The following is a 17,080-nucleotide window of genomic DNA, read 5'->3' on the forward strand; positions in this document are numbered from 1 at the left end:
CTCTTCCTGCCTCTTTCACAAATTCTTTTCTCTTCTTGGGTAGTCTTTCTGAACCTCTGAACCTATCCGTACACCTACATGGTCTCTTTGACCTGACGCTTGCTCTTGCCTTCCAGCACATCTCTTCTAACTGGAAATCTCTAGCTACTATTTCCTTACAAGGCTGGTGGAATTCCTTATGTCATTTTCACAGACTGGACGTTTCCTTTGCCTCCACTTGTAAACCTGTTCGTAATGTTGATCTTTTTTGGTTACCCCTCACCAAGTATCTGGACTGCTTGGCCTTGAAGAAGCCTATACATCTCAATGCAGAAAATTTTAAACCCCCTTGAATGTCTTGAACTCTCTCCTCTTGTTATCTCATATAGGTTTATCTAATACTACTGTTTGTTTATGATGGTAATTTTGCATCGCTGATTTATATAGCTTTAATGTATGCCGTAATTATTTGATAATTTATGGTTTGTATTATTATCTCTAGCTCCTCCCCTCCCCTCCCCTCCCCCCTCCTTTCCCTCCTTATCTCTTCCCCTCTCTTGTTTTCCTCAACGTTAAAATTATCTGATATCTCCTTTTTGTTATCAAATTCTTTAATAAAGCTTTCAAACATGAGAAGTGGTGTATATGCAGTGAGAGGCTGTTTAGTAGGAAGCTCTTTACTGCCCAGAGGCCAAAAACATCAGTGAGCTAGGTCTCCGAACCATGAAATACATTTGGTAGACCATGCAAAAAAGTGAGATTCACTTCAGTGCTCTGTCATGTCCTGACACGCATGAAGACAGTAGGGAAACATGTTGGTCTTACGCATAGCAAGGAATGATGGGAACTCATGTAATGCGAGCCTGAAGAAGGTACCATAAAGAGTGTGAGCCATGAGATGTCTCTCAAGGGATCCACTCCCAGATAAACAACAGCCTCGCCAAAATATGTACATTTAAAATACACAAGTTGAGCTATAGATAAAAACATGAAATTAAACTTAAAAGTGAATTTGAATCGGAAAATAATTTCTTATAGTGTAAGAGGTCATGAATGTGTTTCTCAGAGAGATTGGTATTTAGAACAAGTGGAACACAGGTGTCATCTACATTACAGTAACTTCAATTTGCTAAACTGCGGTGGAGGCATAAATCTGTGAAAGTAGCGCTGTGCATCGCAGATTAAGATAAATAAACAAGATGGCATCTGTAAGAAAGTTGGAAGAACCCCCAAGGCCCAATTCTTCTTTGAACGTGTAACCATGGTCCTAAATACCAAATTAATATACTATTTGTGGTTACAAGCCACAATCAAAACATGACTGGCAAAGAAATCAAACAAAAATATTATGGTAGGGTCTCCAGATTTTACTTGTAAGGGCTTTGCATGGACATTTGTAGGACTTGAAGCCACTGTTGTAGCAACTACTCCACACTTTTTCTGTTACCTGGAAGGCACTGTGCCATTTAAGCCTGGTCAATATACATGCGTGACGCTTCAAAGCACCGAGGCGCTTGTTAGTGCAGACGGCACCCAGAATCCACATGAACATATGGAGAAGAAATAGTGTCGCAATATCAATAATACTGATATGGTGTCGCTCGACATATTCTCCAGATCTTTTAACAGGTATTACATGACATGAAGGAATAATATGTCCTTGCTCATCACAAAGACAAAGCCCTAAGTGATGTCTACAAGCGTGTTGATTAATTGAAAGGCTCTCGATAGTATCTTTTATAACCATATGTTTTACAGGTGAAGAAGGAGGGAAGTCAGGGACTTTGGTTGGTGGTTACTCTGGATCAACATGATCAAAGGCAGCTCTTTATGTGACAGTCTTATGCTTCTCTGCTCTTCTTTCGCTGATTCTATCTGAATGATTAATCCAGTTAATTTAGGTAAGTAAGACAGGTGAGCAACATATGCTAATTCAGTCTTGAATTCTTTTTGAAGAGGCCCCCTGGGAAGTCTCTACACACACAGTCTCTGTTTGCTTGAACGGTGTTCATGTGTTAGCGCATCCATAGTGCTAGAAATCACTAACTGCTTCTTCTGCAGGTACTTCAGCTTCAGCTTGATCACATAGGCAGTAGCAAAGAGAAACAGGACTAAACTGAAGCTCTCCCTTGGCAACCAAGAAATGGAACTCACCTGTAACAGTTCGGGATCAGCCATGACGAACAATGGTCACTCTACTCCTAAAACCTTTGTTGTCTTAACAGGGGAGTTTGAAGTCCTTTCTAAAGCCTGGAACTGGACGCTATGCTTGGATATTATATTATTATTGAAAAGGGAATGAAATATATTTTAAAAACTTGAAATGGTTAGGAAATACATGCTGAATATACAGCCATCTCAGAGTTGCTTTCTGAATGAAGCTATTTCATGTCCCTTGTGGCGCAGCTGAAGTGGGTTGCCCGCTGGATGGCAGGGCTCAATACGTCTGAGCTGGGCGCTAGCAGAGCACCCGCAATGAAAGGGCGCTGATGCGAATGCAGCTGGGGACCAGGTTGGTCCCAAGGAGGGGGCCCTGGCTCTTGCGAATAGCACTTAGATGTTGGAGGGGGCTTGCTGATGAGTTGGTGCAGCTCCACTCTATGCACCGATGATACCGCTGGTAGGGTTCCCGGAGGCCAGAGGCACTTTACAGCCCAACAACTGGAGCGGTGGACTGCGGTCAGCATGGAGACTCTTGGGGACTGTTACTCTAGTAGCTCCTTTCGAGCTCTAGCAGAACTGGAGGCGGCCTCCCAGGCGCGCTCAGTTTCTGACACATAGTGGCACTGGTTGCTGCGGTGCAGAGATGGTATAGGGCCCTTCTCCCATGAGTTGCTGTAGACTTTGCTGACTTTTGGCATGGGACGCCACCGGATCTCCTGGCTATATAAAATGGCAGTTGCCATTGTGAAGGATACATGGGAGAATCTGCTTGGTAGGGCTTTTGTGGGGAAGGAATGGTACCAAGTGCTAGAACACTGATATACGTTTGTCTCTAAAACAAGATCTCAAATTTACTCAATTCAATTACCTGCATTGCACGTACTTAACGCCACACAGTCTGAACGTTATGTTCTAGGGTACCGACAGGAGCTGCCCTCATTGTGCTATGGTGGATGCAGGCTTTTTATATATGGTATGGGACTGCCCAGTCATACTGAGCTTTGGGAGAAGATAGCAACAGAACTGGAGTGCACCCTGGGTCAAAGGTAACTCTATACAGCAGAGATATGCCTGCTTAGCTCTTATACAAGCTGGCCAGAGAAACAAGCATTGTAAATGGAGCAGGTCTCGCCCTCGTTTAAGTTAAAGCAATTCTGTTTGTGAGTTTGAGCTATTCACATTGCAAATAACAATGCCTTTTATTTTTTGTTTTCGTTTTAAAAACATAAATAAAAGGCATTGTCATTTACAATGCCAATAGCTTAATCTCGCTTACACATCGTTTAAGTTTTACAAAACTGCCAAGACAGGTCGGCCCTCTTTCTGTATAATATATAGCGCAGGGGTACTCATAGTACGGCCTGCGGGCCGCCAGCGGCCCGGCAAGCCTTTCTTGGCGGCCTGCGGACCTTGCAGACATCGTACCGGTGTTTTTTTGTTTTTTTTAACAGTGTCAGCAAACACAGACTCTGCTCTGTGGGGGCCCGGGGATTCAAGCGATAGTCCGAGTGGAGCTGCTGGGGCGCTAAGAGGTGAAATACAACAAAGCCTCGTTATCATGCAAATGGTCTCTTAAAGACATGTGAAGTACTCGGGTGGGGCTGTGTGTGTGCCCTGGAAGGGAAGCTGCCTCAGCTGCCACACAAGCGAAGGGCGGGGGGGGGGGGGGGAGAGGTGACAAAGAATGACAAGAGAACAGCAGGGTGTGAGAGTCGGGTAAGGGGACAGGGTGACAGAGGGCAGTAGGGAGAGACAGAAACAGACAGACAGATAGATAGAGACTAACAGAGACGGGGACAGACAGAGACAGATAGGCAGAGACAGGGACAGACAGATAGAGGCAGAGACAGACAGAGAGGCAAAGTGACAGACAGAGAGGCAAAGTGACAGACAGAGAGGCAAAGAGACAGACAGAGAGGCAAAGAGACAGACAGAGAGGCAAAGAGACAGACAGAGAGGCAAAGAGACAGACAGAGAGGCAAAGAGACAGACGGAGAGGGAAAGGGAGAGGGAGACGGAGAGGGAGGGCGACAGAGAGAGGGAGACGGAGAGGGAGGGCGACAGAGAGAGGGAGACGGGGAGAGAGAGGGAGACGGGGAGAGAGAGGGAGACGGAGAGAGAGAGGGAGACGGGGAGAGAGAGGGAGGCGGGGAGAGGGAGGGAGGGAGACGGGGAGAGGGAGGGAGACGGAGAGGGAGGGAGACGGGGAGAGGGAGGGAGACTAAGAGGGAGGGAGACTGAGAGGGAGGGAGACTGAGAGGGAGGGAGACTGAGAGGGAGGGACGGAGAGGGAGGGAGAGAGGGGAAGAGAGAGAGAGGGGGAGGGATGGGAGGGAGGGAGGGAGGGAGGGAGAGAGGGAGGGAGACAGGGAGGGAGGGAGACAGAGGGGGGAGACAGAGAGGGGGAGACAGAGAGGGGGAGACAGAGAGGGGGAGACAGAGAGGGGGAGACAGAGAGGGGGAGACAGAGGGGGTGAGACAGAGGGGGGGTGACAGAGGGGGGGAGACAGAGGGGGGGAGACAGAGGGGGGGAGACAGAGGGGGGGGAGACAGAGGGACAGAGGGGGGAGACAGAGGGGGGAGACAGAGGGGGGGAGACAGAGGGGGGGAGACAGAGGGGGGGAGACAGAGGGGGGGAGACAGAGGGGGGGAGACAGAGGGGGAGGGAGGGAGGGAGACAGAGGGGGAGGGAGACAGAGGGGGGAGGGAGACAGAGGGGGGAGGGAGACAGAGGGGGGAGGGAGACAGAGGGGGGAGGGAGACAGAGGGAGAGAGACAGAGAGGGAGGGAGGGAGAGAGACAGAGAGGGAGGGAGAGAGACAGAGAGGGAGGGAGTGAGACAGAGAGGGAGGAAGAGAGACAGAGAGGGAGGGAGAGAGACAGAGAGAGGGAGAGAGACAGAGAGAGGGAGGCAGGGAGACGGAGGAGGGAGGGAGACGGAGGAGGGAGGGAGACGGAGGACGGAGGGAGACGGAGGAGGGAGGGAGATGGAGGAGGGAGGAAGACGGAGGGAGAGGGAGGGAGACGGAGGGAGAGGGAGGGAGACAGAGGGAGAGGGAGGGAGACGGAGGACGGAGGGAGACGGAGGAGGGAGGGAGGGAGATAGAGAGAGGGAGAGAGAGAGAGATATGTGTATGCCGGGTCCGGTGGCTCAGTGGACGAAGGCGTCTGCTGCAGGGACCTGTGTTCCACCTCTTGGTCACAGTTTTTTTTGTTGCTCTCGCCCCGCCCCCTCCCCAATGACCCCGCCCCCAAGGTGCGGCCCTCGGCCACAAACCACACTGTAAATTTGGCCCCCAAGAGAAAGTTTGTGAGTACCCCTGATATAGCGCCTTCCTTGTGACTCGGAGCAATTCCGAACAGATGGTACCAAAATGTCAGGCGGGATTCTGTGGATGTGGTATCATGGCTGACAAGGAGGCACCGGTGCCGCGCGCTGCCGTCAATGTCCTATGTCCAGTCCCCTGGGTGCCCTTCTGTGCTTACAGGAGCTACACCGAGGGCGGCTGGAATTATGCGACAAGGACCAGGCAAAAATTATGCGGCAAGAAAAGGCAACATAAAAGACGTAATGCCGCACATTTGGATTTTACTTCATGATTTTGTCATGTCTACACATGTGAACACCAGCTATGCACGGTTTCACTTCATTAGTACCAGTTTAACACCGGCATGCAGTAAAAAGCAACAGAAAGGCCAGCCAACCTTTGCCAAGGGCCACGTAACGTTTTAATAACTCTTAATCGGGGGAGGAGCCTAGCGCTTGACCAAGATGGCCGCGTGAGCTTTGAGCTCCCGAGACCCTCGTGCCCTCCGTCGTCTATCCTGTATATAATCCTGTTTGTATGCATGGCATCGTGTAGATGACTTGTCAGGGAGGCGATCGATGCCACCCGAGGTCGAATCGCCCACCGGGAACCGGAGTTATGCATGGCGGAAGATTGAGGCCCATCTCCGAGGGATGCCAGGGGCTCGAGTTGGCAGGATGCCCGACCTCTAATTGAACAACAGCGGCCAGGCGAGGTGTGAACTGCCGGACGGAGGTCCCTATCCTTTCACTTTCACTTTCTCGCCCTTTGTCTGCCCAGCCCAGGGAGTGCTCGCGTCTGCTTTATTATCATTTGGACGCTCTGCATGCCACAGTGGCGACCCATCGTAAGACGGAGCACTCTTGCTTTCTCTCGCTGAGAGAGGGCAGTCCTGTTTGACCCGACCTGCTCGAGCCCACCATGTCGGGCAAAGCAGAGGTGGATCGCCCGAAGCCCAAGGCCACCAGGCGGGGAGCCTACACTCAAGCCAATAACATGGACCGCTATGTCCAGCAGAAGGGGTCATCGGGTGCACCGAGCCAGTCCCCGGATGCACAGAAGACTGCTTCACCCTTGGCCCCGGAGCTCTCACTGCAGGATGTCATGGGTGCACTTGACGGGCTGCAGACCTCGATTGGGAGACAGTTTGATGCCCTGGCGCACAAAGTGGATACCATCTTGGTGGATGTTAATCTGATCCGCGCGGACTTGGGCAAAACAAATGAACGGGTCAAATCCCTGGACATCAAGACCACGGGCCTCGCCGATGATGTCTCGGACCTGCAGACCGAGGTCCGTAAGTTGCGGACCGAGCATGATCTCGCAGCCCGTCGGCTGGAGGATTTCGAGAGCCGGGCCAGGCGCAACAACGTGCGCATTATCGGGGTCCCGGAGTCCTCGGACGAGATCTCAGTGGACCTGCTTGTGGAGGACTTGGTGCTCAATCATCTGCAGCCTAAGGGTCTAGGGAAGTTCTTCGCAGTTGAGCGGGCCCATAGAGTGCCTGGTGGGCGGCCCAAGGTGGGAGCCACACCGAGGCCGATCGTCGCCCGGCTCTTTCATTTTCGAGACCGGGACGCCATCCTGCAGGCCTCGAGGGTAACGGGCCCGGTCCCCTTCCAGAACGCGTCGGTGAATTTCTATCCTGACTTCACCCAGCAGGTACAGAGGCAGTGGCAGGGCTTCCTGGGGGTGAAGAGGAGGCTTCGGGAGAGGGACCTGAAATACGCCATGCTCTTCCCTGCCAGACTACGGGTGGTGTTTGAAGACCGAACATTCTTCTTTGAGTCACCTGCCATGGCGGATGAATGGCTGGACGCTCTGCCTCGACGACGCACGGAAGAGGACACTGCCGTAGACGGGGACAGTGGACGGGATGAACAAGGTTGATGTATTCGGAACCAGACTGACTCAGACTGACTTTAGATAATGACTTGCAGTAAACTCGGAGGTTGTGGGAGGACGAGGGGAGCTCTTTCCTCCCTTAGGGTACTTTTTGTAGATTTTGGGTTTGGTAGGGCGACAGGCACACTGCAAGTTGGGGGGGCTTTGTAAGCTGCAGCAGGGGTGCAGGGTGGGGGGGGTTTTCGGGATTTTGGGGTTGTTGTTGGGGGGTTTGTTTCAGCAAGGCATAGTGATTATTTCCAGGACTGTTCCATGGGGGCTCTTCGGGTGTGGGGTGGGCCTCTTTACGTTTGGGGATGGGGGGTAGGGGTTTAAGTGTTATAAGCTGGAATGTGAATGGTTTGGGGGATCGCATTAAGCGTGGGATTGTTTTGCAATTCTTGAAACGGTCATTGCCGGATGTCGCCCTGCTGCAGGAGACGCATCTTATAGGTAATACGTGCTATGCCCTGAATAGGAAGGGTTATAAATTCATAGCTCATTCGGGATTCTCCTCTGGGTCCAGGGGTGTGGGCATCCTAGTCAGAGCCTCGCTACCATTTGAGGTGGACTCCACCATTGTTGATGATAGGGGGAGGTTTGTGGCGGTGGCGGGGCGGTGGGAAGGAAGTACTTTGGTTTTAGTTTCGGTTTATGTCCCGCCGGCCCTGCAGGCCTCCACTTTCACAGATCTGGGTAGGGCCCTGCTGAATCTCCCGGGGGGTATGCTTGTAGTGGGAGGGGATTTCAACGCTGTTGGCTCCGGCCTGCTGGATAGATACCCGCCCAGAGACACGGGGGGGGCTCAGAAGTGGCTTCCAGACTTTCTAGATACGCTTGGCCTGATAGACTGCTGGAGGCTCCGGCACCCCACACAGAGCCAATACACTTTCCACTCCGGGGCGCATGGTAGCCTTTCTAGGATTGACTACTTACTCACTCTGGCTGCGCATGCCTCATTGGTGTCTGAGGCCAGGCACATGGCGCGTGGCATATCTGACCATTCGCCGGTGTGGGTCAGGCTGGATCTGGGTCGAGAGGGAGGGGGAAGGGTGGCCCCTATCAACCCTTGGTATTTCCGAGACCCCAAGACGCGCAGCGCGCTGGTAAAGACAGTGGATAATTTTTTCAAGGACAATCAGGGATCCGTGGACTCGGCAGTGTCGCTGTGGGAAGCATTTAAGACCGTGCTGCGAGGGGAAGCCCTCTCCCTTGTAGTGGCTGCCAAGCGGCGGAGAGATGGCGAGGTTTTGCAGGTTGAGGAGGAGATCGCGGCTTTGGAGGGAGCGCTGGAGGAGGAGGTTACAGAGGCCTCACTGCATGAGCTGTGCTTGAAGCAATCCGAGTATAAGGACCTGGTGACGAATGCCGCTAAGACCTTCGGTAGGGAACAGCAGGGCCGTCTGTATGATGTTGGTGACAAGGCCGGGAAACTCCTGGCTTGGTTGGACAAAAAAGAACGGGTCAATAGAGTAGTGCCGGAGTTGACGGGACAGGGGGGAGAGGTGATTGTGGAACCTGGGAGGATTGTGCAGTGTTTCTCGGACTATTTCCGTATGGTTTATGCCTCAGTGTCGGACAGGCCGCCCGAGGACTCGCATGACCTCCTGCGTGATATTGCATTGCCCTGTCTCTCTGATATAGATAGGGACGATCTAGATGGTGACATAACGGTCGATGAGGTGGCGGGGGCTATCCGCGCGTTGAACTCGGGCAAGGCCTCGGGTCCGAACGGCTTGCCGGTCGACCTGTACAAGCTATTTCCGGATAGGGTTGCCCCTCACCTGCGCGCCATGTTCGTGGAGGCGCGGGGGAGTGGGGCCCTCCCGTTGGATCAGCGACTGGCGACGATTGTGGTTATACACAAAGAGGGCAAACCCCGAGATAAGTGCGCTTCATATAGGCCTATCTCACTCCTTAACGCAGAGCCGAAAATTCTGGCTAAAATCCTGGCGGCCCGGTTGATCAGGGTAATCGGTGACTTGGTCCATCCGGATCAATCCGGATTCATCCCGCACCGTAACACGGCGTTAAATCTTCGGCGCCTTCATGGTGTAATCGCCAGGGCGGGCACGCTGCGTGAATCAGCTATTGTGGCGTCTCTCGATGCCACGATGGCCTTTGACACGGTGGAATGGGCATATTTGTGGGCCGTGTTGACCAAGTTCGGCTTTGGCCACGGTTTTGTGAGCTGGGTGAGGTTGCTGTATGAGGGCCCTCTTGCGAGTGTGGTGGTAAATGGTCGGGCGTCGACTCCGTTTCAGCTTGGGAGGGGTACTCGGCAAGGTTGTCCCCTGTCGCCATTGCTGTTCGCCCTCGCCCTTGAGCCGCTGGCTGCGTGGATACGCTGGCACCCGGATATACGGGGACTTAGATGGTCGCCTGAGCACGAGGACCGTATATCGCTCTATGCTGATGACATCCTGTTGTATCTTGCCTCACCCAAGAAATCACTTATAGTGGTCTGTGACGTACTCACATCTTTCGGTAGGAACTCGGGTCTCGTTATCAACTGGAGTAAATCGTATTTATATGTTCTTAATGGCGAGGTTCCACCGATCCCTCGAACTTGTTCGATCCAGGTTGCTCAGCAGGGCTTCGTGTATCTGGGGATCTTTATCTCCATGGATTCTGCCGTGCGATATGAGAGGAACCTGCTTCCCCCCCTAGCGTGCCTGAGGCGGGATGTGGAGGGCTGGCGGAGGCTGCCGCTCTCCCTCGTTGGGCGTGCGGCCCTGTTCAAAATGATGTCTCTTCCCCGGTTCCTCTACGCGCTGCAGAATACTTTGGATTGGGTACCGGCCAACTACTTTCGGGAGGTCGAAGGCCTCCAACGAGCGTTGCTGTGGGACTGGCGGCCGCGAATAGCTATTGCAAAGTTGACGCTCCCATGGTACGACGGGGGTATCGCGCTTCCAGACATCCGACGGTACTATTGGGCCACCCAGCTGAGTGCGATTAATCATGGGTTTTATGGCCCGGCCCTCAGCCCTGGGTATGCCATGGACAGGTGGTTGCTGCGTGGTGGTAACTATTACAGGGCGTTGTATTCGCGGTCCCTGGACTCGTCCCTCACGGGGCCCACTGGTGTGGCGGTGCGTGTGTGGAAGATGGCAACTGACTCGCTGGGCTGGAAGGATAGGCTCACCCTCGCTACCCCGCTGTTTGAATCTGAGAGATTGGGTAGGCTCTGGCACACAAAAGGCTTTGACAAATGGGACTTGATCGGCATCTCCAGGGTCGGAGATGTCCTGATTAAGGGGAGGGTGAAGTCCTTTGAAGAGTTGCAGAAGGAGTATGAGCTGGGACCATCTGAGTTTTTCCGCTATATTCAGGTGCGTCACACCCTCTGATCAGTCCTCATAGAGGGTGAGAAGGTGCCTGAGTCCTCTCCTTTGGAGGACCGGGTCCTTGATGGTCATATGCCCGAGAGCACGATCTCGCTCATTTATAAGAAACTGATAAACGTCCGGGCGGATATGCTTCTGGGGTTGAGGGACCAGTGGTCCAGGGATGGCCTCGAGTTGGATGACGAGGATTGGCAGTCTGCTGTTTCCTCTCCTAAGGAGGTTGCGATCCCGTCGCGTCTGAGGCTGGTGCAGCTTAAAATACTGCATCGAGTGTACGTGACGGGGCCAAGGCTGGTTCACATGCGATTTTCGGAGGACGGCCTATGCAGGAGGGGATGTGGTATGGTGGGTACTTTCCTGCATATCATTTGGGAATGTGGTGTCATCACGGAATTCTGGCGGAGAGTCCATGCAGTGATGGGGGAGGTGACGGGCATTGCTATGCAGCCGGAAGCGCGGTGTTGTCTCCTGAATGTCTGGGGGCCCACTGATCACAATGCGGCGCAGACCCAATGGGTGACTCTGGGCAACATGGTCGCTAAGAGAGATATAGCGCGATTGTGGGGATCCGTGGGCCCCCCCACATTGACCGCGTGGAAAGAAAATATGGACTGGAGTATGCTAAGGGAGAAGACGGTATACTGCGCTAGAGGCCGCCCTCGGAAGTGGCACGCCATCTGGGGGCGGTGGAACCAATACAGGGGGGGAATTTGTCTTGCCCCTGATCTGGATCCCCCCGAGGAACAGCTTTCCTCCTAACCTTCTTTCCAGCTCAGTAGGGTTAATGGAATTCTTTGGCCTCTGCTGTCCCCCTTCTTCCTCTTTTCACGGTACTGTAAATGGTAGATGATTGGGGTCCTGCCTCCCCTGGGGGGCTATCACCATGGGCATTCAGTGTTCTTGCCTTGCTGGGGGTTGTTGTGTGTTTTGTGTTTATTTAAAAAATGGAATCTTTGCACTCCTCCTTCATTGTACTGTGGACGCATCTCTGTTCCTCTTTACCGAAGCTGCCGAACCTCCGGGTTGTCGGCTGAATAGCTGTGTCCAGACTTTTGAAAATAAAGGTTTTTAAAAAAAAAAAAAAAAAAAATAACTCTTAATCCGTTTGAGTCAAATTTGTTGTGGTTGCTAAAATAAGCAAATTATGCAGCAGATGATAAAGTATGTCATAATTACAGTAAATATATAATTATGCAGAAAACTTTGCGCCCAAAGAACAGCATAATTCCAGTGCAACTGGCTGCACCTCTCTTGAATGCCGTAGCACGGACAAGCACAAGTGACATCCAGTTGCAGAGGCAGTATTTCTTTTCTTTTCTAGCACTTTACATTTTTGGCGGTAAGTGAAGGGAGGCTGCCGATGAAGTAATTGTGACAGAGGTGCACAAAGCGGGAATTAGGGCCAGGTCTCTGTGCCTCGCCCTCCGCCTCCTGTTTGTGGCCCCTCCCCCATTGCTTGGATCAATGTTGTAATGTTCCTTAGAACACTAACAATCGTTAGCAGTGCTTGCTTTAGGCAGAACGTTTTTAGAATTATGATCATATGCGTAAATATTTTATCGATCTCAAAAGTTTTAACATTATTAACACATGCTGATGAGCGAACTGTAAAACACTAATGCAATCAGGTGCGTCTCCTTCCGGTAGTGTAAGACGGCTGATTATGCCCTGAAGCCTCGACAACCTCTTATTGCTCCAAATGGGAACTCCGTAAGATACTGAAGTGTATGGGATAGCGCCAAAAGCGCATTTAAAATCACCATCCAATCTGGGAGCTGGTACCAAAAATGGTGCTGGGTGCTCCGGTCTAACGTTCGTCCCGGTAACACCAAAGAGGAATGTGGATTGCATAGAGACACTCAAGGTGATTGGGGCTATATTACCTTACCTCAGTGTGAATCAAGAGGGAGTGATGGTGGTGAAAAAAGCAAGTAGCTCAGTGTTTGGCAGATGTCTGGATGTGTAAGTAGTTGTATGTACCATACAGTTTCGCGGAGATATCTTGGCGAAGTAATGCCACACCCGCAGAGGATGTGGTCTGACGGCTAGATTGACGACTTTGGTGCTGGAAACCAGGGTTCGAGCCTCGGGTCGCGTCCACATCCTGTGCTTCTGAGCAAATCACTTAAAGAAGTCAGTGCTGAGCTGTACAACATCACCTCCCACCAACCCCTTGTGCTCTGGTTTTCTAGTAGTAGACCTCTTCTAAAATGAAAACGGGCACCATGGTGAAACAAAGCACGGTGCCCGTCTTCATAAAACATTTGAACATTCACGCAGCTATAGATTATGCCCACAAACAGCAAAAACTGTTTTCACACACTGACCTGCCGTTCAGCATAAGCGCTGGTGCCCGAAAGCTCTGCTCACAAACAGCGAGCATTGGTGACCATAGAGCTTGCTAGGAGCAGGAAGCAGGAAACGAAACAAGCAGCATGCGCTGCCCACCCCTCGCGCACACCGGCTCCTTGCGCGTGCGCCACTGCCATGTTTTGGTCAGAAAGCGATGCGCAAGACAATGAAAAAGTCCAAACAGTGCGGACTAAAACTGTAGTTGGTGGCCGCTGCTTCCAGACTACACGGAAGTCAGTTGTGCCACTGAAAAACAAGGTAAGAAACACTAAGCCAACACTAAGCCAATGGCAAGCAGCCGGAGAAACTACTGGATGCTTGCCAACATATAGAGATTACTTTAGGTCTTGCTGAGACAGCGCATGCAGCGCATGCGCTGCCAAGGCGAGACCTAAAAAAGCGGGTGTTGGGTTTCTAGACCTAGCCCTGGAAAAAAGCACATAGGGACAAAGGACACTACTGGAAATCACCACAAGGCCCACCCCACATTAGATGGCAGACAGAAGTGGGAACATGGGCTGCTGCAGAAGGGGATACACTGAGGAGCCAAGGCGCTTGCGCAGAAAACCAGACGTGGAACTGGGCAGGCAGTTGTAGATGGCTCCCTGTCTGGTGATGCCCTGGCTGAGACACATGGGGACAGAGCAGAAGTTTGAACATGTGTGTGATTGATGGTGGGCATCCTATCCCCTCCAGAAACTGCTGGTGGCAACCGCCTCTCCAATGCTCCACTACGCACACCCAGGAATTGAGATATAATATATTACTTCTTACAATGTTATGCACTTGTTTAAAAAGCGTGTTGGAATGTACATCTTACTTTCTGTACGTGTGGTGGGCATAGGACAAAGGTATAACATTTTATGTCACTGCAATGGACGGTCTGCTGACATGGCAGAGGCAGGTGTGTATACTTATTGGTACCAAACACCTGCATAGCAAGTACTTTTTCCAAGTAAATGTGGAGTTTCCTTGTAATTCGTATTTACTATTGCCCACTGCTGCAATGTAATGGTGTTTTTCTCTAATCAAACTACAATAAAGAAATTTTGAAAAAAAGTTATTTCATGTGATTTATATCTGAGGAGTGTTTGAATATGCATGGGCATGGCAACACTGGTTCTGCTAGTTGAGCCGCATGGGTGGGGGAAGTACGTCTCCTGCCCAAATACCACACACGTGATGTGACGAGAAGAGGGCAAGGAAAGATACTGAGAAACAGAAACAACATCTTCATCACACAGACGGAAAATATCTAGGTTTTCAGTAGTCAATGACCTAAGAATACATCTATTTTATCACCTAAATGACTACTGTCACAGATTCACTTAAAAACAGATGTGGTCCAAAAATATTTTTGATATTGCTCCAATCGAAGACTGCAGCATTTTTAAATTATTTGGTTCAGTATACATACACTGTAAATTTGACATTTAAAATGTAAATAGTTGCTAAACATCTGATCTCAGAACCATTCCCTTAGTAGAGCTGTGGAGCGGGAGCCATGATACAGTTTTGCTCTAGTGCGAAGATGGTAACAATACTAATGAGATTTCCCACACTAAGCAAATGTCATTTCATGATACAAGAAGTTGCTCAATAACTCTGAGTCACAAGCTGCACAGATGTCACTTTTACGTTCAGCAAATACATACACATTGAAAAACATTAAGTTCTAAACTGTGTAAAAACATATTTCTTACTTACTTGTTTCATGTTTTCTGCTAAAAACACAAAATATACACTACAGAATCCAAGTTGAGTGATAATCAAGAAAAAGTCAACAATGCACCTGGAAAAAATAAAAGAGTGAGTGTGCGCATTTTGTGTTACCGCAATAGAGAATTAGACATTAACACTACAAATTTACAGTATGGTAACAAATAGAAAACACTTTTAAAGCCGGATCTTTGCCCAACTGGAGGTCGAACAGGGCATGCATGTCTGTATCAGAGTTGTAAGACGTGTCCATGCAACTATAATTATAAAATGTTTTTACCTCCGAAGATATTTAAATGAAAAAAGGTGCAGGTATCATGTCTGTGTTGATTCTATCAGTACCTGAGGCGAGGATTGCGCGGTCTTTCTTTGCTTAATTTTAATCAGCAGTCATATGAAAATCACTTAAACAGTTTAACAAATTACATTTCCCCTTAACATTAGGGCAGGTAGGGAAAAGAAAACCAACAACTAGAGGGCGCTCTCGCTCGTCTCAGAGACGCGCGCCACTCTGACTCTGTGATCGGAGCGCGAGGACAAACACTCTTCTAAGGAGCACAGCGGCCGATCGCGAAGTCTGTCCCTTGCTCCGCCAGGCCTGGAGTCTGACGCCCCTCTTCTCAGGGTCTGTAAGAGGCACGAGCCATACATAAAACAGACTTTCCTCAGTGGGACAACGACCCAGGCATGGCTCCATGAAAAAAGGGTGCATCCTGGTGACCCGGGGTATAAACCTTAATAAGAAAGTTCGCCCCAGGACATTAACCCTAAAAAGGATCCTGCATAAAAGCTGTTCAACCCAGACCCTACACCGTCTGCCCCATACAGATCAATGACATGTCCCCCCTTGAGGAGGAAGAGACCTAATACTTTCCACTGGGCGATGAGTTTTGCAACGCTGTTCACATGTATAATCTTAAAGCGGTATCCTATGCCCTGGCTCCCTACGGGAAGGCTTTACAGCCACTAGTGCAAAGCTGTCACAGACCCCTCCTAATGCCGTAAGACCTGGATCTATAGTCCTCACTGCAGATTCCTGCATTTCCAGTGGAAGGGCCAAGTGTTCAAGTTCACGACCCTCCCATTTGTCCTGTCTTCGGTACCCTGGTGCTTCACCAATGTGCTCATATTGGCGATGGAATATCTGAGGGTCAGAAGCATCCGCCTTATAGTCTATCTCAACTACATCTTTCTGAAGAATCAATGCCCTCGGGGGTCGTTGGACAACCTACATTTGACAGTAACTCTTCTAGAATCCCTGGGGTTTGTGATCAACATGGAGAAATATCTAATGCTGACTCAGAGACTGGCATTTCTAGGTTTTGTCCTAGAATCCAAGGAGACTACCTGGAGCCTCCCCTCGACAAAGCTAGCAAACATCAGACAGACACTATGCAAGAGTTTGTTAAAACCAAATACATCGCTCCATCAACTTCCAAGAGTAGTGGGACTCCTCTCATTCTCCATCCAGGCCATCTTCCCCGGGCTCCTGCACTATGGAGCCCTACAAAGGCTGAAGGCAGTCTACTACAAATAGGGTCTCTCCTACGCTGAATCAGTATCCTTTCCCCTGAGGCCAAGGAAGAGATGGAATGATGGTTAACATATGGAATCCTTGAGTGGGAGAGGCATCCAGGCCGAATCTCATAACAGAATCGGACGCAAGCAGGATGGGCTGGGGAACCCGCTGCGGAGAGTTATCCACAAAAGAAAGTTGGTCATCTCATGATCAATAACTCTATATAAATTGTCTGGAGAAGCTAGCAGGATCCTTCATGGTCAGGTTTTGTACCAAAGGCAAAGTACAATGCTGCATACATTTAAGAATGACCAACATGTTAGCAGTACGTTACATCAATGGCATAGAGGAAGCGAAATCCAAGACACTGTCAGACTAAGCCCGAGACTTCTGAGAGTTCAGAGTTGCACACAAAGTCTCTCTAATGGCGGCACACCTCCCGGGCTCCAAGAACAATGTCACAGATTGGAACTCCAGATATCTGCAGGTAACAAGCACACGGAAGCTCGACTACAGGATTTTCAGGATGCTGGATCACACAAGGTCTATTCAAAACGATGTGTGTGCCTCCTGCCTTGACCATCAGGGTCTGAGGTTTTTTCAGCTGGAGGCCTGATTTGACGGCGTCAGCCACAGATGTATTTCTACAGGACTGGAGCAAGGAGATAAGATGTGCATTTGCCACATTCTCTATGATAACCCACATTTCAGCGCAAGTGAGGAGATAACTAGCAGACCAGATTCTGGTGACACCTTTTTGCAGATTGCCAGCCTGGTATCCAGTTCTGATGGAACATTCTTGGTAT

The 17,080-nt window shown here is 50.5% G+C and overlaps 1 protein-coding gene across 4 annotated transcripts in view; it reads right to left on the reverse strand.

Annotated features, from left to right (window-relative positions):
- Window positions 1-17,080, reverse strand: part of SLC36A4 (solute carrier family 36 member 4) — a 1,249,299-nt gene that overhangs the window by 865,017 nt on the left and 367,202 nt on the right. For all 4 annotated transcript variants that reach the window (XM_085621384.1, XM_085621386.1, XM_085621383.1 and 1 more), the window contains one exon: window positions 14,744-14,828. In XM_085621384.1, coding sequence (XP_085477510.1) covers window positions 14,744-14,828 — 85 coding nt within the window. The remainder of the gene's footprint in view (window positions 1-14,743; window positions 14,829-17,080) is intronic.

Source organism: Triturus cristatus, chromosome 8 (genome assembly GCF_964204655.1).
Source record: "Triturus cristatus chromosome 8, aTriCri1.1, whole genome shotgun sequence".
NCBI lineage: Eukaryota > Metazoa > Chordata > Amphibia > Caudata > Salamandridae > Triturus > Triturus cristatus.